Raw genomic sequence first — 24510 nt, 5'->3', positions numbered from 1 at the left:
CTTCTTTCCTTTTGCCCATGATCTGATTAAACAAATTAAAAGCATAAAAACCCACTACTTTCTTCTTCCTGTGTCTCCTGGCAGTAATGCATTCCCATTTTTTCTTCAAATTCTGAGAAATCCCACCTCGATCAGTTCAATGGGGTCTTGCATTAGCAAATGCCGGCCCAAACCTCCTCCCTACAACGAATGCAATCTTGTCCAAGACAAGCTCGTAATCTCACAGGCTCCTGCTACGTCTCCTAACGTTCCTCTCTCCATCAACCCATCACATTCTCCTCTCAGTTCCCCCTCCTCTTCTTCTCTCTCATTTTCATCAACCAGCGCTAGCACTAATAGCTCTTCTTCCTCTTCAACCTCCAACTCATCGGCGTGTTCATCTTCTGTTTTGATTTCGAAAGATAGATCATCATTTTCAAATGAGTTCTTGTGGTCTTGCATCAAGGAGAACCCACACATAGTTCCGGCTATTCCAAGCAAAGCAACTCCTGCTAAGGATTTACTCGTTAAGCGGCCTCCTCCTCGAAGGTCTGAATCCTCACCATCAAAGCAGTCAATTCCGCCACGGCGCGTTGCACCCCAACAACTGAAAAGAGGGCGTGATAGCTCCCCAACACTCACTCGACAGAAGAGTTTCAGGAGGGATTTTGAAAGACCCCACTCCCCAAGCTCCTTTCCAAGTCGAACCTTCCGTTCTCCATCTCCGAGTCGAAGGCTTAACAACGATGAATATAGAGGAGTTCCAGGTATTAAATCTATCAGAGAGGTCTGCAGTCGGAACAGTACTGGTTTGAAGACAAGCGCAGCTAAGCCCACCTCGTTACCTGCAAGGAAGGAAATCCTTCTTCGGCCTAGAAGTCCTTCCAACAATGTAACTCGCGATGGGGTGCAATTGAGGAACAGAGAGACCTCCACTCTCCACATCCGTCCTGATGTCGCTCAAAATGCAGTCGCAGAAGTGCTATCTTACCAGGATTACAGTTCTCTTCCCATGGACGACATTGATAACCCGCTCATCTCCTTGGATTGCTTCATCTTCCTTTAGGAGGAAGGAAACTTGCACAGTGATGTGTCGATAGGCAGGTTTTTGTCTCTGCCTTATGTGTCCCTTTTACATATATTGGAATCAAGCTTGATATTATTATTTAATACTTTGGTTACTATCAATGTAATCAAGAAGCTGTGTGGTGTGTACCATTCCCCCTGTATTAGTTTCAATATTGTGTCGTTGTGAATTTGTGATGATTATTTTATGTAAGTACATGTATTTTTTCTAAATATTATATATAAAAGATATGTATTCTCTTATTCCATTTCTAAATTGAACTATAAAACTTCAATAAAATGTATAATTGCAGAGCATGGCTACGAAGAACTACATACCAGCTCGAGATGTGTTTCATACTTTCATTCAGCTCAAACTAGGATTGGGGACAAGCTTGGGTTTGACTGGGTCTGAGGTAGGTTTCAGAAATTGGGCTTGATTGGGTTGATCTTTAAATGAGAAGCAGTCTGTCCAAGTTTGCCCTGGTGGGAATTGCCACATGGGTTTGAAGGTAGAACAGTAAAACTGTTAAACTGATGTGTTTGGACTTTTGAATTGGGTTTAGGGCCACTTTGATTGCATGAGATTCATGAATAATGACTATGGATTTGAATAAACCATCTAGAAATTTGGTTAGAGCTGGGGATACATTAAACTTGCTGGTTTATTGATTTGGATGACTATCCCTGTCCATTCATTTAGAAAAAAAAAAAAAAAAAAAAAAAAACGAAAACTTTGTAATAAATATTTTCATGAAGATTACCAATTGTAGAATTTGTTTCTATAACAGTAAAAGAAGTATCTTTTTTGGTTTGTCTGTTGTGGTTGTGATAAATTGAATTCTTGAGCTCTGGGTCTGGACTGGTCCGGGACTTCAAAATTCAGGTTTCACCAGCATTCATGGTGCCTGTTGGGGGATGAGGTCTCAGGTATAATGCCGCCAATGGGCCAGGATTGGTCTGGGTCATAGGTATAATGCCGCCAATTTAAGATGTGTTGGGTGTAGTTTGGATTGGCAAGTATGGGTTTTGAAATTAGGTTGCACCTGACCCGAGCTCAATGTCGATGCCTTATGTTTGGGCTTGGTCTGAACCTGATCCAGCCTGCCCATGTTGCACCCAAGCTTCTATCAAACAAATATAGATAAAATATTTTATAAAGCATAGTCATTTGTTGGTTATGACTTTACACATACCAAACATTATTCACATTCATGTATAGAGTCACAAGTTGTTTAGGTTGTGTTTGGTTTAAGAAGAGACTTTGTTAAAATGAGATGGGATGGGAAAGATAAAATGAGCGCAATGATTTCATTTAATATGATTTGGTTGTATGAGGGAAACAGTGGATATCTAGCTAAGTACTTTCAACTCTAGAAAATGCTGGTTTCTCTCCATGTTTTTGTTGATGCAACTCCAGCTCAAATGTCAACAGGGGTGTAATTTGGGCGGATTCAGGTTGGAATCTTGTTAAAATTAGATGGGCCTGGACCAAATATTCGGGCCCAGTGCAGTGTAAAATGCTACCCGATTTGCATACCAATTGATCATTGAAATTGAAAGGAAAACAAAGAAGAGTACATGTTGGAGAAAAAAAAAAATCAACACCCAACATGACATTTGAAGACTTATAAAACGTTTAGAGAACTTCTGCTTTGATTATATATGTTGCATTGGCTGAGCCTTGTTGTAAAAGCTATTAAAACTAGTTGATTTACATCCCGGGTCGGGTTATTGATGTGGAATGATATCCCTGACCCAACCCAAACCCCACCCCCCCTGCCATTCCTATGTCTGATTCGGTAGAGCCAAAAATTTATCAATGGATAATTTTTTTAAATTATCCTTATGATTTAGTTAATTAATTAAGTGTATTCTTACTATTTGGAAAATGACTAATTTCTGACAATTGACTAATTGATACATTAATATTCCATCAAAACTCATTATTTTTACCCTTTACCTCCTTCCCCCTCTTTCTCTCTCTCTCCCCACCTTTTTCCTATTCAGTCCTTTCCCTCCCTCTTTCTCTACTATCCGCCGCTCCGGTTAGACCGCCACGACAGCCCCTTTCCTCTCGCCGTCAGAAGCCCTATTGCAGGGTCACTGCAACTACCGAATGGCATAATCACCACAAGTGACGACGACAAGTCCCAACGCCCAACACTACATGGATTCCGGCAACCGGACTCAACACCTCAATAATAAACGCCCGAATTTCGGTCGCAGCGTCTCACATTTCGGTTCATTGCTTCCTAAATTATTATAGATGTAATGACGGATGAAAGACAATACTAATTAGAAGGATGAAAATACAAGCCTATCCTTGCTTTTATAGAAATCTTGGAGGGCTTGACCGTTTTTATATTTGTTGTTTTCATTTCGGGTTTCAACTATCGCTCTTTTGGCAGGAACGACACATTGTCAATGCCCTGCACTAAAATCCGACCGTCCGTGTAGATATCAGGATCGAACAAATAGGCAGACCCATCGTCGTGCCCAAATTTCACAGACCCATCAGCCTCCTGTGCCACCACCTTGTGCGGCAGCCATAGCGTATTGTATCGGACCTTGCTGAATCTTCTTACAGGCATAGCGTATCATGCAACAGCCATTTTGCAGGGCGGTGGTATTCCTAAGCTCAAAACACTTCTATAGTGTTCAGCCGCAGAAAGTAAGCCGTGTCAAGCTGCCAAAGCTAGTTGTCTTCCATGACGACCGTCTCGTCCAAAACCCAACTCCTCACCTTTTGGGGATGACGATGGCACCCTTGGTTTGATGAGCATCTGTAGCACCAAAGAGGAAAAGGCTGCAACCGGTAAAGTTTGAATAATCCAATCGGACTCATCCAATATTTTCCAAATGCAAATAAGGGTTTTGCAAAGTGGGGTTTTCATTAGCTTCCAATCAAACCCCATAAAGCCTCGTGTTTCTGGAGTTTTTTTTTGTTTAGATTTGAAGATTCGAAAGTCACATATTTGGTTAAATACATTTTCAGCGGTCTGCTCTCGCTCTTGCTCTGACATCGCCCCTTCGAGTAGGCAAAGAGTCCTGGCGAACGCCACCGATAGAACTGACTGGTTGACCTTTCTCAGCGATTCGCATCCTTCCCAGAGATTCTCGTCGATGAGATTTTCAACTAAGTTTCGAACCATTTCATATTTGCGGTAGCTGACTGGGATATCGTTGATGATGGACATAATCTGAGAGAGTGCTCGAGCGATACCGAGTCTCCCTGTGTTGGGAATCCCACTTAATGTGGTGGGGTTTGGGAGGAAAGTCGGCCGCTGATTTGGCAATTAAGGAAGGGAAGATAAAAGGTAGGAAACGAAGAAAAAATAAGAAGAGTTGGAAAGAAGGTAGCGAATGAATTGGAGAAGCTTATATCTTTCTGATATTGGGAAGGGATTTGTCAGCAAAGATGAATGCAGAGGTTACCGAATTCTGAAGAAGAAAAGGAGCCATAGCGGTGGCTGAGTTCTCCATCGTCATCCTATCCTATCTATCTAGTTCTAGTTTGAATGTCTCCGCTGGTATCATTTATGAATTACATTATTTAACATATTTATGTATTTGTGCAAATATGAGTTAGACCGCCACCGATAGACCCTTTCCTCTTGCCGTCAGAAACCTATTGCAGCGGCGACGGTGTTCATAAGCTCATAACACTTCTAGTGTTTAGCCGTAGAAACCCTTCCTGCCCAAGTCTCTAAGCTTATTTCCCCTTTTCCTCGTTTTGCTTTGACATTTTAAAAAATATTGAAGGGTAAAATTGTCTTTTTATCTTTATATTAATGGGCATATTATTAATCAATAGTAAAAAACATTGGGAATAATGTTAATTTTCAAACAGGATACACTTAACCAATTAGCTAAACCATGAGGATGGTTTAATAAATTTACCCTATCCTATATCAAGACGTTTCACAAAATCAATTGATTTTCCCTCTTTACATTTTATTGTTGAATATGAGTTTGGACATTTTTCCTTTTGGTATGTATGATTCCATAGAAAATAAGTGCCCTCTACCTTATGCTCCTCCCTTTTTTTATACAAACCAAACATAACATTTATATTAAAGGATCGGTTGTTCAATATTCGGTCTTATGTGTTTTAATAATAACAAATCAATTATAGTACAAATGATTAAGTGAGTAGTTGTATCATTGAAATAAAATTGTTTAACATATTGCTATGAGAAGTAAAGCTTTAGCGAAATGTTTGGACAAATGTCAATCATTTTGATTCAACTTGTTAATTTTCCCAATTAAAAAAAAAAAAGAATTTGCTACCAAGAGCTGAAATGAGAAAGCATCAAATTCCGAATGTTCTACATTGTTTTGTGTTTATGACGATATAAATCATATACATGAGAGGGTCTTTATGGGCTTAATCTTTACCAATCTTGACAAATATAATCTTAAAGACCAATACTTAGTGCTATGAATGGTTCTTACATGTCTTTGTACTCAATAAGTAATTAATCTAAGTTTGAAAGCTTAAAGAGATAAACCATTCTTTGCCCAAGTGACGGCTAAGCAATTCAAGCATTTGAATCAAATTGATTAAGTTATAAAGTCATAAATATGTAATAAAATTTTTAACATAGAAACAAATATGAAAATTTGCAAAAAATGTAAAAAAAATAGACACATTTATGATATTTTTATTAATCAAATTAAAAAATAAGTGTATTAAACAATAATTATTTTTATTGATAATGAAAATGAAATAACTAACAAAAAATGAAATATAAAAATTATAATAAAAAGTTAACTTTTTGGTTAAATGTGTTAAACTTTGATGTCATAAATAAATAATAAAAATTAATAAAAAAATAATACATAAATTTTGCAAAAAAAAAAAGCATTCAGGCATATTTATAATACCATGTGTTTATCATATTAAACAAAAAGTAAGTGTGATATATTAGAATTATTTTTATACATAAAGATACAAAAAAGAAAAGAAAAAAAATGAACACATCTATATTTCTATATTTGCACTACTATTAAAAATATGAATAATATTGTAGAACTTTATTTTGATTAAAATCAAAGTTTTAAAAATCAACTAAAACACAAAACCGCTTTGGCATCTAGTTTCCAAGTGAGCGGTTCAACCATCCAGTTTGAGCAGATCAAACTGGTAAGATGTCAAATATAATTTAACTCTTTTTATTTTGACCGCTGGATTAATATTAGGTTAAAGTTCATTATATATGTATATTATTATGAGAGGGGAGTGTGAGACTTTGAGAATAAGGCAATTGGTTAAAGCTGAAAAATGACAAAGAAGAAGAAGAAAATGAAGTGTCACTAGAGGTAGTTGTCACCATGTTCACCAATCGTAGAACCATTTTGTCCTAAGAAGAATAAAGAATCGTTGTTGATGACTATCTCCATGTTCATAATTACCATTGCTACAACATCGTTTGCCCTCTTCTGACATCTATAAATTTCTCTTAAATCTTGTATTGTTTATTTCATTGATGTATCTCATATTTTAATATAAGATCGATGTTTAATCTATCATGCCTTGCATTTTTTTTTTATTTCTTCGTTGAAGTTGCATTTTTTTTGTTACAATTTAAAAACAATCACATAAATGAGAAAACTCAAAAATCAAAATGGAAAAAAATAAAAACCCTAACTAATTTTGGACATTGGGAATAATTGAACAATATCATGAGATATGAAATTTTCATTTTTCTTTTTCTTTTTAAATTTTCTAATTTATATTTTAAAATAAATAAAAATTGGAATTAGCTTGAAAGCAACCTGAAGACCATTAATCGAGTCAATATTTTAACAACTAAACCGTCTAGGTCAGTGGTTCTCTGACCATATCAACATTTTGTTGTAAAATAGCGGTTTAAAGCCAAAACGAAACTAGTGACTTGACCAATTCTTATGCCAAACTGTTTATTCATTCGGTCTAATTTGGTTTTTTAAATAACGAATAAAATACACGTTTTTTGAATTTAGTCCTATTTAATTGTAAGGTTTATATTGTAAATTAAACTTATACTTTTCACCTCATTCAATTCCCTCTATTTAAATCTTATATTTTTTTCGATAATTGAACAAAAGAAAAAAGACACACCAAAAAAGACAACATTATAAAAAGAAGTGTCTAATCAAGCAAGTGGCCTACCAATGATACTTGAAACTTTACAATTTAATATGATTATCACATATTTGGATGAAGTGTTTATGCAGTCATATTTAGATTTTGCAATGTGCATCTGATTAATAATTAAAAAATAAATAAATAAACACATCAACTTTATAGAGAATTTTGGATATATCACTATTATAATCGCCATCATCTAGAATTGCCACCTGTAAAAGCATGTAGAACTTTTCTTGACTAAATTCCCACATTTGTCATTTAGTCTATTTCTAATTATGAAGGTTGAAAATGTATTTTCAATTAATGCTTTTCACCTCATTTAATCCCATGTTATTAACTCTTATATTTAAGGTATTAACCCCCATTATCTCTTATTAAAGTATATATTTAAGTTATTTTTCACTAATAAATGCTACTAATTATTTAATGTTAAATACTTTTAATAATATAAACCCATATATTTTAAAATTTACTCAAAAACAAAACAATTATTTACCTAAACTAAGCAATTCAACCATCCAAATCAAACTACCCATGAAGCCATAGTTAGATATTAGAATGTTTAAATAGAAATAAATATAGAAAATTATAAAAACATAGAAAAATAGACACATTTATGATATTTTTATTAATCAAATTAAAAAAGTGTAATAAATAATTTTTTTATTGATAATGATAATGAAACACATAATCTAAAACTAACAAACAATGAAATAATTTTCCTATTTAGTGGAGATTAATAGTTCATAATGAAAAATAATAATAATAATTAAGTGTCATAATTAATTATGTTATGCATTCATGTACTGAAGTAGTAGAATATAAAAAAACACAAAATGAAAAAAATACATAAATTTTACAAAAAAACATTTTGGCACATCTACAATATCATATATTTATCATATTAAACAAAAAAAAATGTACATATAGAAAAATTGAACACATTTATAACTTTGTATTTACACTAATATTAAAAATATGAATAAGATTGTGGAATTTTCTTTTGACTAAAATACAAAATTTTCAAATTTAATCCCTATTTAATTGTGAGGTTTAAAATGTAGTTTGAAATACAATTTTCACTTCATTCAATTCCCTATCTTTAAATATTACATTTTTATTGATAAATGAACAATAAAAATGCAATGGCTAAGAAGATAAAACATTGCAAAAAAGAATAATCTGCCAAGTAGGTGGGTTGTCAATGATACCCAAAACTTTGCAACCCAATATGAGGTGCTTACATAATCAAATCCGGATTTTGAAATTTGCATTCGATTAATAGTGAAAAACAAAAAATATAGAAAATACATGAAATTTATAAAAAAATTGATACATTATTATTATCACCATCATGGTCTAAAATTCTCACATGCATACTTACTAGTGTATTTGTATGAATGCGAATAGTTGTCTAGGCTTGTTGTACTAAGTGCTAGGCTTAGACTCAGCCCAAAAACTAAAAAAAAATTGAATTATTGGACATGAACCCAACACCAAACCAAAAATCCAAATAACATGTGTAAAATTTTGGGTTGGATTGTTTTGGGCCAGCCCAAGTTGCACCCCTAGTTAGGGGTGTCCATGGTTTGGTTAACTAAACTATAGACTTCTTCTTTTTTTTTTTTCCAAATCGAAACTAGTTATACCAGTTTTTCGCTTTCTCCAAACCAAGACTAAACTTGTACCATCGGTTAACCGGTTGATCGGTTCAATTTTTTGACTAATTCGGTTCTTCAAAATTTTGATTTTTTATATTTATAATATATACTATATAAATGCATATAATATTATATTATAAATAATAAAATGATATATAATATACTATAAATATTATAAATATAATATATGTATATTTTCATATATAAACATATAATATATAGAAAATATGTGGCATATAAAAAATATACATATAAATATATACTGGTTTGTTCAGTTAATTGCCAGTTTTTTCTAGGTTAACTGAAAATTGAACCGATACTTAGGTTTTTCAAAAATACCAAACTAAAACCAAACCGATTGATTCAGTTAACTGCATTTTTCAAATCGGCTTGGTTATTTGGCTTTTTATGGGCACCTCTACCCTAGTAAGGCCATGCTTAGGAGTGCTTATTTAAAATAAGTTATTATTTGGGCCATTAAACACTTTTTGGTATTTGATAAGCCCAAAATAAGTGCTTATTTTTAAGCCCAAATAAGCACTTATTCAAATTTTTTCTTTCAAAATTATCCCTAGTTGAATTTTAGAACACCAGTTATAAAATTATCCCTAATTGAATTTTATAAAAGTACTTTTATGAAAGCATTTTTATAAAAATATTTTTACAAAAGCACTTTTATAAAAGTACCTTTATGAAAGCAAATCACTTTCAATAAAGTACTTTTATGAAAGCATTTTTACAAATGCACTTTTATAAAAACACATTGATGGAAGTACTCTTATGAAAGTATTTTAATTACGAAAGCATTTTAATGGAACTACCTTTACAAAAGAACTTTTAGGAAAACACTTTATGGAAGTACTTCTGTGAAAGTACTTTTATAAATTTGCTTTTTGTAAAAGTGTTTTCATAAAAGTACTTTCTTTTGTAAAAATATTTTAATAAAAGTGCTTTTTATAAAAATATTTTCATAAAAATGCTTTCAAAGGATATACTTTGAAAAATTGAAAGAAAATGAAGGATAAAATATTCACTAGTACTTATTAGAGAAAAAGACTACCAAAAATGCCCAATATAACATAAGTACTTATTTAAAAAAAGAAACACTAAAAACATTAAAAACATTGGATGCGAAATACAATTAAATGCTTTTTTGAATAATCACTTATTTTTAACTTACACCCCCAACTCCCAAATATGGCCTAAAAACCGAACGCTTCATGGCAATTCTCCGCTTCGATCTAATTATTGAGGTCAGCGGTCGCACCCACCGGGTCACCGGTGCGACGAGTCATTAGAGTGGTGGGTTGAAAGTTGAAACTTGAAAACAGATAGCGAACTAGCGAGGGAGGGCCGAAGTGGAGTTTACATTTACGCTCCACAGAGCGCGCCCCACGGGCGCCCTACAGCACATCCGAACCGTGTAATAAGAGCATCTCTCAATGATGATCCCAATGCACGCTGAGATGTGCATATGTGGCGCTGGTGTGATCTCGCCCGAGGGGCATTGTTCCTGTACGTACCACTAAATCACGAGTTCGGGGCATTTTTGTCAAAGAGAATTCATTTCTCTCTTACCGGTTACTCAGTTATGCTAGCGCTACTCGTGTTTCGTAGCATTTCTCCAGCTATAAATTCCCACTCCCAATCTGGCGGGAATATCATGCAGCGGGTTCTCTCTCTGCTAGTTCAATTGTCTCCCTCCTGCATCTTTCTCCTTTTTTCCCGCCAAAAGAAAGAGAGTAAGAGGAAGAAGAAAATGAATAACGGCAACGCCGGCAAGAAGAGAGGTCCGGCTTCGTCCGGATCAGAACCCACGATGAAGCACCAAGCAATGATGGAAGAAGAGGAGATGGACGAGGACGTGTTCTTTGACGAAACTCTCCTTCAAGAAGAAGAAGAAGCTCTCCGCAACGCAGAAGAGCGGGAAGCACTTGCTTCCCATCTCTCAAAGTGGAAGCGCCCTCTTCTTTCCGCTGCTTATCTCTCCCAGTCTCAGAGCATCAGTAACTACTCGCGTCCCATTCTTCGATGCCCTCTGCTATTATCCCAAATTTTTAGGTTTTCTTTTTCTGTTTCTAATTCACCGTTTATGGATCCTTATTGGGGTTTCAGTTTTCCAACAACTTGAGATCGATTATGTGATCGGAGATAGCCATAAAGTGCTAATGCCAAATTCCTCTGGTCCGGCTGCCATTCTCAGAATGTTTGGTGTCACAAGGGAAGGTTAGTTGTATTTTTCTTTTTATTTATTCATGACCTATTACTTATAATCGTCGCTGCTTTGTTTTTATTTCTTTTTTGTTTAAAATTTCCATAAAAAGTTGGTTCTTTTCCCTCTACTGCTGCTTGAACTCATTGGGGAGGGCAATCATAGTTTGAAGTTTAAACGAATTTCCCGGAAGAATTCAATCATGTCTTTCTGACATTCACATTATCTGACCAATAGCGGTAATTTACTGGCATACTCAGAAGTACAAATTAATGCCAATTTTATTGCCAAGTAAAATTCTACTGTCATTGTAGTTGCTGTTTTCAATTTCATTTTTCTAGTTGCCTTGACTCTAAATAACAATTAAAGTTCTAACTGATCTTTTAACTAGCAGTCTGAAAGTTAAAACATATTAGGGTGGCTTTAATTGTTACTTACAAATTGTTGCTGCGTTGTACAGGGACTGACCTAAAGGTGTAACATTTCTAATGATTATTATTATATAAGCAGATTATTTGTCTAAGTGAAGACTGGAAGCCATTATTACTGTACCTGCATGTTATTTTAAATTTAAACATTTTTTTTATGGGACTCATAAGTTTTCATCTTGGCATTGTCAGGACACAGTGTCTGCTGCCTTGTTCACGGCTTTGAGCCATATTTCTACATCAGCTGTCCTCCAGGAATGGGCCCAGATGATATCTCTCGCTTCCATCAAATTCTTGAGGTCGTCCCCCTCCCCCCCTCCTTTATTTCCCCCGATGGGGTAATGTTTAAGCTTTATTATTAGCAATTTACTGTGGTTCTGCTGGTTGTGTCTCTCTGGTGGGGTGCTTTCAGAGTAGGATGAAGGAAGCAAATAGAAACAGTAAGGTTCCCAAGTGTGTTCTACAGATTGAGATGGTGCAGAAGAGGAGCATAATGTATTACCAGCAACAGAAATCTCAGCCATTTCTCAAAATTGTTGTTGCATTGCCTACAATGGTCACTAGTTGCCGAGGTAAAATTGACTATTAAATTGCCAATTTTTACTTAAATTGCCAGGAAGTTGTTTTTTCCTTTTAAATCATTATTTAAAGTATGGTACTTGATGAATTGTAGTTATATAGTTGTTTCTACTGCAACTAAACATTTTATGATTTTAAACAATCTATCATTTTCCCCTTTGGTTCTGGTGCAAATGCTTTTTTGATGCACAATTTCCTAAGTGGCAGCGTAGTAGACTAACATTTGATAACGTCTAAAGTTGCTGAACTGAGCGGCTTATTACTTTTGCTTTTAGTGGATAAACTAATTAAGTAATAAACTTATTGATAAAAAAAGTAATAAAATATTCAAGGATGTAGTAATCTACCCAACTTCAGCCCCAACTCTCAAGGAACCCACAACCTCCTTAAAACTTCTCACTAAAAGACAAAGCAACAAGCATTTCAGTTTAGCCACTTCAGCTGTTATCAAATGGCACCTAATTGTAGTTTGCTAAACCTTGTATAACCTAATTATTTCATATCATCCTTGACATCATACAGGTAAATAAACATAGATGAGCTCACACAGATATATCTATAAAGATCTTTTTCTTTTTTGTAAAAAATAGTTGACTAATGTTGGTTGAATTTGAACTGGTAATGGTTTTAAATGCTGATACATGGATCAAGTTTTCTTTCATTTTTTTTTCTTTAGAAGGGAGTTTAAAAGCAAGCTATCTTGGATGCCCTTGTTAAGGGGGTTAGGTTTTTTCCCCTTTCCCATGCTTGGTGTTTCCATATCATCATATCTTGTAATTCTCCTTTTTGAATGAACTTTAATTTATTGTAAAAATATATATCTTAACTGTCAATTGGGACAGACTGCTTATATGGGTTTTGTAGATTCTAATAACACTTTACTTTGGCAGGAATCCTTGATAGGGGCATACAAATTGACGGTCTTGGTTTAAAGAGCTTCATGACATATGAAAGCAATGTCCTTTTTGCTCTTCGTTTCATGATTGATTGCAATATTGTTGGAGGCAATTGGATCGAAGTTCCTGCAGGAAAATATATGAACACAACAAGGCAGTTGTCTTATTGCCAGTTGGAGTTTGATTGCCTGTATCCTCATGCATTGGATCTCGTTAAATCTCCTCTAAAGATTTTTTTTTTATCCTTTTATTTTTTATCAATCACATTTACTTTCAGCATGGTTTCAATGGGGACGTTGCTATCCTTGACAAATGTTGCTAGGTATTCTGATATAATCAGTCATGCCCCTGAAGGAGAGTTCTCAAAAATGGCTCCTTTTCGCATTTTGAGTTTTGACATTGAGTGTGCTGGTCGCAAAGGGCATTTTCCTGAGCCTAGTCATGATCCTGTTATTCAGGTTCATCTATTACTTTTCTCAAAAGAAATAAAATTTGAATTATACAGCTAGCTATTAATATACCTTCTTTACAATGAACCATCTTTCTTTCTAGGTTGCCAATCTAGTGACTCTTCAAGGAGAAAGCCAGCCATTTGTACGCAATGTCATGACACTTAAATCATGTGCTCCAATTGTTGGTGTTGATGTGATGTCATTTGACACTGAAAGAGAAGTTTTACTAGCTTGGAGGGTAAATTGTTTCTCTCTCATAGCAGTGTTCATTCTTGTATTCTGAAATTTCTCTTTGCACCCTTTATTTTTGTGAGTACAATGTATTAGTACTACTTATAGAGGGGGAAAGCCCCATTTATAGTGGTATCAGAATGAGTGCTATATGGTTGTAAGGTTGCTTTCAGAAATCTCTATTCATTGAAAAGATGCTTTAATGGTTGGTTGAAAACAAGATATGGTATTGAATACTTTCAAATGGGGCAATTCTGATGTTTGAAAAGTTAATAATTTCTTTCCTTCTGAACAACCCATAATTAGGTAAAAGGGAGTGTTCTCTGTAGGATTGGACCTTGGGAGCTCAAAACCTTTATCAGTCAATAAAAAATAAACTCAGAGGGACTGTGAGGCATAAAAGTAACAATCCAAAAAGGCTCCCAATAATGAAAACAGATCTTAGAGGTTGTAAAGGAATGGAGCAACAAATGGGAAACTGGAAAAATGCCTCCTGGGTCCATTTGCCTAAAAATCACATATTGGGAATGTTTTTTCCCTTTTGGTTGTCTTCTCTGAGGGGCAAATATGATGTATGTTTGGTAAGAATAAGATAATTTAATGTCTTGTAATGTGTGTGTAGAGAACATTGATGTGGGCCCCACAACTGTGGTCCCACTCTGTCCGTAGGGTAGAATGTATCTAGTCACAGCTGTGGTTATTTTGCTGTTCTGTTATTTTTAGTTTCAATTTTATATTGTTTGTTATTTGTTAGCAGTTATGATGTAAACACCAAGGGCAGATATGTCCTTTCATGTAACTAGCATAACCTATATATATTAACTTAAAGTGTCAGCGGCAGAATATTGACATTCTATTCTTTTCCTCAAAATCTGTGTTCTATTGCTCTTCCATCACTCTTTCTTCTACATCTCCTTCACTTTCTCTTCTTATCGAACCTGAAATCTCTTAGTGATCAAGACTGAATAGCAGTCTTGAAAACCTACATGGTATCATAGCCAAGTTAGGGTTTTTCATTTGAGTCTAATACCAGCTGACCACATGAGAATCTCCTAGGACTGAAAGTTGAAAAGGAGGAGTTCGCAGACTGATTCTTGGAGATCGCCAGAGGTACTAGCAGCTGTTGGAAACTTGCTAGGGTTGAAGAGTTTTGGTGGTCAGGAAGGATCAGAGAAGACTAGGGTTCAGGTAACCCTAGAAGGCGGCGGACTATTTTTTCCTTGTAAGTTACTTTTTAATAGAAGTTTTTTAGAGAAGATAGGTTGGACCTATCTGGAGGGGAAGGCCGAACCATTCTAGCTCTTTCTCTCTTCGATTTCCTAGGGTTTTACAGCAAACCCTGGACCGAACTGTGTTTCTCTCTACTCTAGGGTTTGAAAGTGATCTGCGGCAAGCCCTAGTGGTTGATTGAACCTTGTGATCTACCTAGAGCTACTCTTAAGTTGATTGGTAGGTCCGATCAGATTCTAGGGTTTCTTATTAACCCTACTGCAAGCTCATCTATACAGTTTGGATTGTGCGACTGAATTGCTTCCTTTCAGGACTGATTAAAATTCTAACTTTCCCTAGCATATCAGTTTTGTTTTAAAGTTGTTCTCAGAGTTCTGAGGGGGATAGAGATCTACGGACAGCTACTGCTGTGTTGGCTAGTTGGTTTCAGATCAGAATTACTTCAGTTTGTGCACATACACTAAGAATACAGATCATGCCTATACTGTTTTGATTGTGATTGGTGATTCAAGTACTTTTTTGAGTCTTGACAGAAGCGGAGTCTAAAATTCATGCAGAAGGCAATCTTGGGAACGTCAGTTATGGTGGTATTTCTGAGATGGGTGGTCAGATTACAACCGTAAAGTTTGATGGATCAAACTATTTGGAATGGGCCCAATCAACCATGATGGCTATTGGTGGAAGAGGTAAATTATGGTACCTCCTGGGAGATATGAAAGAACCTTCCAAAGGAGACCCGGCATATACCAAGTGGATGCAAGAAAACTACTTGGTTATGACATGGCTTGTAATTCTATGCAGCCTCATATTAGCCGGAATTATTTGTGGGCAAAGACAGTTAAGGAAATATGGGATGTTATGAAAGAAACTTAATCCCAACCCCTTAATGTTGCCAGAGCATATGAATTGAAATGTGAAGTGAACACCCTTAAACAATGAGAGAAACCGGTATCGGTCTACTTCTCTACCTTGAAGTCTCTGTGGCATGAGGTTGATCACTTAGAGACTCTTGAGTGGGAGAGTCCCAAAGATGCTCAGACCCATAGAAAGCACATTGAGAAAAACAAAGTGTTTGAGTTCCTGGCGGGACTGAACTCAGAATATGATATTGTGAGGCAACAGATTTTGACTAGAGACAGTGTGACTCTCTCTCAGGCTTACTCATTTGTACACAGTGAAGAGACCGGAAGGAAGGTTATGATGCAACCTCATGCACCCACATCAGCCTTTGTAGCGGCTACACCCCAATTAGGGGGTGATTCAGAGAAGGACAGGAGGAAGGAAGACAAGAAGGATGTAGCATGTGAACATTGTAAGAAACCCAAACATACAAAAGAGACATGTTGGAAACTGCATCTCCACTTGGTTCCTGCGAAGTTAAGAAACAAGAAGGGCACTGCTCATGTAGCCATGAACATTGATTCAGCATCCTTGTATGGCACAAAAGGAACATCTTTGGAGACCTTAGTTGCAGTTTGGGTTGCCTTAATATAGCTAGAAAAGGAGGTTGGAAATTCAGCTCAGCCACCGCAGCCTCCATCAGCCCCTGTCGCATCTGCCTTTGCCCATTCAGGTACTCGAGCTTCAGCTTATCATGCCTCAGCTCTAGGTACTACTGAACCTTGTTGGGTAATAGACTCGGGTGCATCTGATCACATGACTAGTTTGCCTTCACTGTTTACTACTTACCATTTGTCTTCTGGTAGGGATAAGGTATCTATTGCTGATGGCTCCTTGGTTCCTATTTCTGGGAAGGGTGACATCAAGCTTTCAGATACTATCTCCCTATCATCTGTTTTGCATGTGCCTATGCTTGATACCAACATTCTTTCAATCAGTAGTATTACCAAGCATATGAACTGCTCAGTAACCTTCTTCCCTGACCGATGTGTTTTTCAGGACTTGGAGACGCAGAAGGTGATTGGGATTGGTCGTGAGACGAATGGGATCTATCTGCTCAAGGAGCGGTTCCATCAGGGAGAGTCAGTAGAGAAGTTGTCTTTTGTTTCTCAGAGTGTGAGTCCGGTTATGCTTTGGCATAACCGATTAGGTCATTTATCTTTTCGATCTTTACAGAGTCTGTTTCCTACTTTATTTGAGTCTATTGAGTTGTTTAAGCTACAGTGTGAAAGTTGTGAGTTTGCTAAGCATTGTAGAAAGCATTATTTATTGAGTAATAAAAGGAGTGGTAATTCTTTTGATATTGTGCATACTGACGTTTGGGGGCCTTATCATATCCTTTCCATGGGTGGGTACAGATATTTTTTGTTATTTGTTGATTACCATACTCGCTTTTCTTGGGTTTATCTCATGCGTTCACGAGATGAGGTACCTTCCCTGACCCAAAATTTTCACCAAATGATCCTAACCCAATTTGATGCCAAGATCAAAGTTCTTAGATTTGATAATGCAAATGAATACTTTGTTAAGCCATTGGCATCTTACCTTCTTAATCATGGGGTTATCCACCGGAGCACTTGCCCTCATACACCTCAGCAGAGTGGGGTTGTAGAAAGGAAGAATATGCACATCTTGGAGGTGGCTAGAAGTATTATGTTTACCTTCAATGTTTCTATTCGCTTCTGGGGTGATGCTATGCTCACGAGGTATATCTTATTAATAGGGTTCCTTCACGGGTTCTTGATATGAAATTTCCTTTTTCCCTTCTATGCCCAAATGAGGAGTTGTTTATTGTTCCCCTTAAAACATTTGGTTGTACCTGTTTTGTTCAGCTTCTCGGACCCCATCACTCCAAGTTCGAACCAAGGGCCTCCAAATGCATCTTTCTTGGTTATGCACAAACTCAAAAGGGTTATTGCTGTTATGATCTTGTCTCAAGGAGGAAGTTTGTCTCCATGGATGTCACTTTCTTTGAGGGGACACCCTATTATCCTCGGGTTGCACCTCAGGGGGAGAGTAGTGAGAGTGGGGGTTTGAGTTTTTGTCTTCAGGGGGAGAGCAGTGAGAGTGGGGCAGTTCTTTTACCTATTTCATTGGGTGATGAGTACTGCAATGGTGAGGGTGGTCAGAGGGATAGGAGTTGAGGGTTTATCACAAGTAGTGCAGGCAGGTTGATCCTGATCATCAGCAGTCCAGACCAGCTCCAATCTCATCTGCAGCTCTAGGTCCAGACACTTCAATCCCAGAGCCCACAGAGACTTCCCCTACAGATGATCTTGAGCCCATAGAGACTTCCCCTACAGATGATCTTGACCTTCCAATTGTAGTCCGTAAAGGGAAACGACATTGTACCACATCCATTTCCAATGTCCCTATTCCAGTGCAAGAAGCCCTATCTGTCCCTGAATGGAAAGATGCAATGCAAGTTGAGATGGATGCTCTGTTGAAGAACGACACCTGGGAGGTAGTTGATTTGCCAAAAGGAAAGAAACCAGTTGGATGCAGATGGGTGTTTACGGTGAAGCATAATGCAGATGGATTTATTGAGAGGTATAAAGCTTGGTTAGTTGCAAGATGGTTTACACAAACTTATGGCATAGAATACTTGGAGACATTTGCACCGGTAGCCAAGATGACTACTATTCGAGTTCTCTTGTCCCTTGCAGCAAGTCACACTTGGCCTTTATACCAAATGGACGTGAAAAATGCCTTTCTGAATGGAGATCCACAGGAAGAAGTTTACATGCGTTTGCCTCCTGCATTCTATGATGCAGAAGTAGGTAAGAAGGTCTGCTGGCTCAACAAGGCTTTGTATGGTTTGAAACAGTCACATAGGGCTTGGTTCGATAGATTCAGACTAGCACTTGTGGAGTTTGGATATGTACAGGCCCAGTCAGATCATACCCTATTCATCAAGAGGGTGGAGTCCTCTTTGACACTGTTGGCAGTATATGTTGATGATATTGTGGTCATAGGGAATGATAGCCATGAGATTGAGTCTCTTCAACAGCTTCTTCACCAAGAATTTGAGGAGAAGGACCTTGGTGTACTCCGGTATTTTTTGGGTATTGAGGTTGCTAGATCCAAACAGGGGATCTTTATATCTCAGAGGAAATATGTTTTAGACCTGTTGGCAGAAACTGGAAGGTTAGGTGTCAAGCCTACAGATACACTAATTGAACAGAATCACATGATTAGTGTCGAGAGTGGGGAGCTTCTTCAAGACAAAGTCATGTTCTAGCAACTGGTAGGAAAGCTCCTATATCTCTGCCTCACTCGGCCAAATATTACTTATGTTGTTAGTGTTGTTAGCTAGTACATGCATTCTCCTAGAACCACACATCTTCTTGCGGCAGAAAGAATCTTAGCCTATTTGAAGAGATGCCCAAGTAGGGGTATACTTTTCAAGAACAACAATCACATGAAGGTGGAGGTTTATATTGATGCAGATTGGGCTGGGAGTGTTGATGACAGAAGGTCTACCTCGGGATATTGTGCCCTTGTGGGAGAAAACCTTGTCTCCTGGAGAAGTAAGAAACAAAGTGTTGTCTCCCGGTCAAGTGCTGAAGCAGAATACAGGTCCATGGCCAATGGAGTGGCTGAAATCCTATGGTTAAGATCTCTACTTGAGGAGTTGGGTATTGAGTATGAGAAACCCTTGATGCTGTACTGTGATAATTAAGCTGCCATTAATATAGCACATAATCCAGTACAACATGATAGAACCAAACACATTGAAGTTGACCGCCATTTTGTGTGAGAGAGAGTCTCATCTCAAGAAGTATGCCTCCCTTACATCACATCCAATATGAAACTAGCAGGCATTCTTACTAAAGCCGTATCAAGAAAGAAGTTAGAGGCGGATCTATCTAAGTTGGGAATGATGAACATATACTCCCAACTTGAAGGGGAGTGTAGAGAACATTGATGTGGGCCCCACAGCTGTGGTCCCACTCTGTTTGTAGGGTAGAATGTATCTAGTCACAGCTGTGGTTATTTTGCTGTTCTGTAATTTCTAGTTTTAGTTTTATATTGTTTGTTATTTGTTAGCAGTTATGATGTAAACACCAATGGCAGATATGTCCTTTCATGTAACTAGCATAACCTATATATATTAACTTAAAGTGGCGGCGGCAGAATATTGACATTCTGTTCTTCTCCTCAAAATCTGTGTTTTATTGCTCTTCCATCACTCTTTCTTCTACATCTCCTTCACTTTCTCTTCTCATCGAATCTGAAATCTCTTAGTGATCAAGACTGAATAGCAGTCTTGAACACCTACAGTGTGAATAAGTATGATTTGTAACCTCTAAAACAGAATGTTTTCTTGCCTAACAGTGTATATTGTCTGGCGGTTTTCAGGAAGCTGCCTTCCTGAAGAATTATTATTTTTTGATGAATAATAGCAAAATTTCATTGAAAAGAGACATCCCACTGCTCTCCAAAGTGAACAGTAACCAAAAGTACAGAAGTTGCTCCTATGCCAAGGAGCCCAAAATACAATTATACAAATTACAATTACTAAATACAGATGGCAAATTACAACCTGGCTCTGGATAGACCCATTCAAACTGATCCCTTGTCACCCCAGCCCTTGCTGCTAAATCGGCTAAAGCATTATCACTTTTGGACACCTATATGAATGAGCTATTCAAGATGGTATCTAAAAACCATGGCTGTCTCACCATTGACCTGAATTTCCATGGGATCTCTTCTTAAGCTCTGATCAAGCCGATTATGGTATGGCAATATCCCTCCACCTCCACATCCTTCTTCTAAGTTCTAACTTTAAACTCGGCTTACAATTTCCCAAAGAATTAATTTTATATATTTTTTACAATATTGAGAATATATGATTTATGTTTGGCATGTCCGTTTCTATCCTTATGTTTTGATCATTAGAAGGGGGGCATGTCTTAGCAGGGCGGTAAAATGAGACTGGCCACCGTGCAACAACCCGGTTAGGTCCATAACCAAATCCATCCTTCCCAAGACCCCGGGTGGATGGAACAGCATTAGTTAATGGCCTTATTAATTTTGATCATTAGAAAAATCCTTTATGACATAGTTTTACCATTGTTTGGCATGGTGGTAAGCTGAGAGTGACCACTTTGTGCAAAAATAAAACAAACCCTGAAGTTAGGCCCATATCCAATCTACCCCTCCCATGATTCCACAAATAGATAGGGCCTGCATTAGTTGTTGTCCTTTTTAACTTTGACCTTTAGAAAAATTATTTGTGGCATAGTTTTGATTTGATTTGTACTGATTTGTACTTTACAAATGCATAGAATCATGTGATTGTTGCATGCTTATAGTTCAATAATCCTTTAGTTCTTTATTGATCTGGGGCATGAATGGTAGTGTTTTTTGTTGATGTAAGAAACCTGATTAAAACAAACTATGAACGATTAAAACAACAATTTTATTTTCAGTTGACACTCTCTGATGCATGAGCCTCATACAGGATTTTATCCGAGAAGTGGATCCTGATATTATAATTGGTTATAACATCTGCAAATTTGATTTGCCATATCTCATTGAGGTATTTCTATTTTTCTCCTTTTCTTCCCATATTTTTGTCCTTTACTTTTTTCCCTTAGTCTGAAATTGCACAATGAAGAATACAAAGAATTGTACTATGAACATCTCTCTCTCTCTTAGCTGCAAGGAATGCCCATGATTTCTGGGCTGCAACTACACAGAAATGCATTAATATGGTTTTTCTTTTCATGGTTTTAGAGAGCTGAGGCCCTAAAAATAGCAGAATTTCCAATATTAGGCCGCATCAGGAATAGCAGGGTGCGTGTAAAGGATACCACCTTTTCTTCAAGGTTAGTTTTTGCATCATATATTTTTGGTTGCATCTATATTTTCTCATATCCTTGGCTTTCTTACATGCTTCATTTACTGCACTAAATGACTATTTAATTGTAGATGGAAAATTCATTTGGGATTCTGTAACTGTTAGAATGATTTCATCCTTTTTTTTTTCTTTGTTTCAGAGATTTCATATTTTCATCTTTGGACAAGGAACTTCTGCAACAAAGTAATGCCTGAACAATCATAAAAAAACCATATCAGTTTGAAAAGGATTAACTAATGCCTATATGACCTAGCTAATAGTAAAACCAGAACCTTGAACCAATGGACAAGGAATGATAATATGTGGTTCAAGACTTCTAGTTATGAGTGAGTGTGGGGGCCTTGACTTGGTTAAGGTGTCTTAGTTATGGTGGATGGAAAAGATATATGATAGAAGTAAGGAAGGAGAAATGGAGGTGTAATCTGGAGTCAGCAATATCACCAAGGTCACAGGGAAATATGGAGTTTCATAGCTCTGTAGAAGAGTCACATGGTTTGATAGACATTTTTTTTCCCGTTTAATCTAATGACAAATAGAGAAAGCACAATGGCTATTTGGGTTGATGAACCCCTCATACAGAGAACATACATTGGCAAGACTGTTCTCCAAAGACTAGCGTGAAGAGCTGAAAAGAAAAAGTTGTAATGGCCATGGAGGAACTAAAAAGGCCATTCCACAATGTCGATCCCAGATATTTGGGGTCTTGGGAGGGGTTGATTGGATATGGACCAAATCTTAGGAAAATTTTTCCCACAAAGTGGCCACTTTCAGACTTGAACCTGTGTTTTCACGTTTGTCAGCCCAAGATTTTACCATCACACGAAGCAATGGCCACTAATGACAATGCTGGTACTAATGAATAAAGACTCTTCTAGTTATAGTATCCCAGTCTGAAGAAAACATGCAATTGGAGTTCTTGTCTCCTCGAGAATACAAGATTAACAGTATTTTTTTCTGCAGTCCACACTAGGTCTGCAGAGAACATATTCAATTCAATCCACAAAATGAATAATGGAAGAACTTCTAGGACTATTAGAAACTTCTTAGATAACTCTTTTCTATAATAATGAAAGAACTTTATTAATATATGGTAATGAAAGAATTGAAGAGAACTCAAGGCATCATTGAGGAACAACATGCTTATGCAGAAAGATGCAAAATATACTAAAAGATTTGTATTAGATGTTCACAATCTCCTTACTATCTCTTCTGAAGTATACCAGCATAGGCTTGTTAAATCTATACTATATATAAAAGTGGGAATGCAATGTGAAACTTTTTTTTAGACTAAAATTACCCTCTACTTCTTTGTTTGGGAAAGGGTATAAAAGCCATTTTATTACAACTTTAATGACTACTAAAATGCCCATAATTGTGAATTTAGTTCATCTCTAATGGTAAGGGTTGAAAATGTAACTTCAATTATTATTACTCACCTCATTTAATCCCCTCTCATTAATTCTTATACTTAAATTATTAACTCCCATATTCTCTTATTAAATCCTATATTTAAGTTTCTTTTTACTAATAAATGCTACTAATGAGATCTATGCCAATATTTTTAACAACATAAACCCATATATTTTAAAACTGACCAAAAAATAAAACTATTCTTTGTCCAAGTGGTGGCTAAGAAATTCAACCATCCTAATCAAATTGATCAACCTATGAAGTCATAGTTAGGTAATAAAATTTTTTAAATGGGAATAGATATAGAAAATTACAAAAATGTAGAAAAATTACACATTTATGATATTTTTATTAATCAAATTAAAACAATAAGTGTAACAAACAAGAATCAAATGTGTTAACATTTAATGTCATAAATAAATAATAAAATTAAAAAAATATAAAAGTACAAAAATGAAAAAATATGTAAATTTTGCAAAAAGAAAAAACATTTAGGCACATGTATAATATCATATAATTATCATATTAAACAAAAAGTAAGTATGTCCTATTAAAATTATTTTTACACAGAATTACAAAAAAATATAGAAAAGATTGTGGAACTTTCTTTTGATTAAAGTACTCATTTTTTAACTTAGTCCCTATTTAATTGTGATGTTTAAATTGTAAATTGAACTATTACTATTCACATCGTTCCCCTCTATTTAAATCTTACGTTTTTTTTGATAAATGAACAAAAAAGATATACCAAAAAGATAAAACATTACAAAAAGAAGAATCTAGTGAAGCAGGTAGGCCTATCAATGATATTTGAAACTTTACAACTCGATCTAATCATCACATATTTGGATGAGGTGTTTATGTAATCGGATTTTGATTTTGCAATTTGCATCTGATTAATAATAAAAAACAAAATAAAAAATACATATTTATAAAAATTTGTGGATACATTTTTACCATCATTATCATCATCTAGAATTGCCACGTGCAAAGCACATGCATGCTTATTAGTAAGATAAAGAAGGCAAAATAACCCTCGAATCAGCAATTAAGCTTCTTTAGGAGTCAACACCTAGAGGAACTGTTAGGAATTGGCACTTAATGGGTTCTTGAAGGAATCAAAAGCATGCAGAAAATTTGGCATCAAAACCCCATTTCTATTTTTGTTGGTAAGACACAAATTTATTCAGTTTTCAACTTTGCCTTTTTAGAAAAAGGTATGGACTTCATATCAACTGGTTTCCTAAATGAGGAAACCAGTTTTCAACTTGGTTTCCTCATTTCTCAACCCACACTTTTATTTCAAATGGACTTCAGAACTGACTAACTTCTAAAAACCTTTTAAAGATTGACTTTTTGATTATTTAGACCTTTGACATAAATTTTTTAATAAGGAGAACAACTTCTAAAAATAATACCCATCAAAATGGATACTGAAATTATTAAGCTCTATTTTTTTTGATCA

The 24510-nt window shown here is 36.0% G+C and overlaps 2 protein-coding genes and 1 long non-coding RNA gene across 4 annotated transcripts in view; all 3 read left to right on the top strand.

Annotated features, from left to right (window-relative positions):
• On the top strand, window positions 1–1308 carry LOC148851822 (uncharacterized). Its single transcript, XM_088946254.1, has one exon. It carries the CDS (start codon window positions 140–142, stop codon window positions 1043–1045), a length of 906 nt encoding a protein of 301 aa, XP_088802380.1. The 5' UTR covers window positions 1–139; the 3' UTR covers window positions 1046–1308.
• A 1762-nt stretch (window positions 1309–3070) lies between these two features.
• Window positions 3071–4606, top strand: LOC148851821 (uncharacterized). Of its 2 annotated transcripts, XR_016099665.1 has the most exons (3): window positions 3085–3315; window positions 3456–3862; window positions 4043–4606. It is a non-coding gene; the product is annotated as an uncharacterized LOC148851821 (long non-coding RNA). The 2 variants fall into 2 exon arrangements; XR_016099664.1 differs by having other exon boundaries at window positions 3071–3862.
• Window positions 4607–10495: 5889 nt separating this feature from the next.
• LOC148851820 (DNA polymerase delta subunit 1) overlaps window positions 10496–24510 on the top strand; it is a 37616-nt gene continuing 23601 nt past the window's right edge. The window contains exons 1-9 of the mRNA XM_088942913.1: window positions 10496–10847; window positions 10957–11067; window positions 11674–11780; window positions 11894–12053; window positions 12951–13146; window positions 13279–13414; window positions 13509–13646; window positions 21237–21314; window positions 21512–21603. Of these exons, the coding sequence (XP_088799039.1) occupies window positions 10505–10847; window positions 10957–11067; window positions 11674–11780; window positions 11894–12053; window positions 12951–13146; window positions 13279–13414; window positions 13509–13646; window positions 21237–21314; window positions 21512–21603 (1361 nt within the window). The 5' untranslated portion in view covers window positions 10496–10504. The remainder of the gene's footprint in view (window positions 10848–10956; window positions 11068–11673; window positions 11781–11893; window positions 12054–12950; window positions 13147–13278; window positions 13415–13508; window positions 13647–21236; window positions 21315–21511; window positions 21604–24510) is intronic.

The sequence above is a fragment of the Nelumbo lutea genome, chromosome 5 (genome assembly GCF_056320005.1).
Source record: "Nelumbo lutea isolate HS-2025 chromosome 5, American lotus-T2T, whole genome shotgun sequence".
Taxonomy (NCBI): Eukaryota; Viridiplantae; Streptophyta; class Magnoliopsida; order Proteales; family Nelumbonaceae; genus Nelumbo; species Nelumbo lutea.
This window is presented reverse-complemented; position numbering and strand designations above follow the sequence as displayed.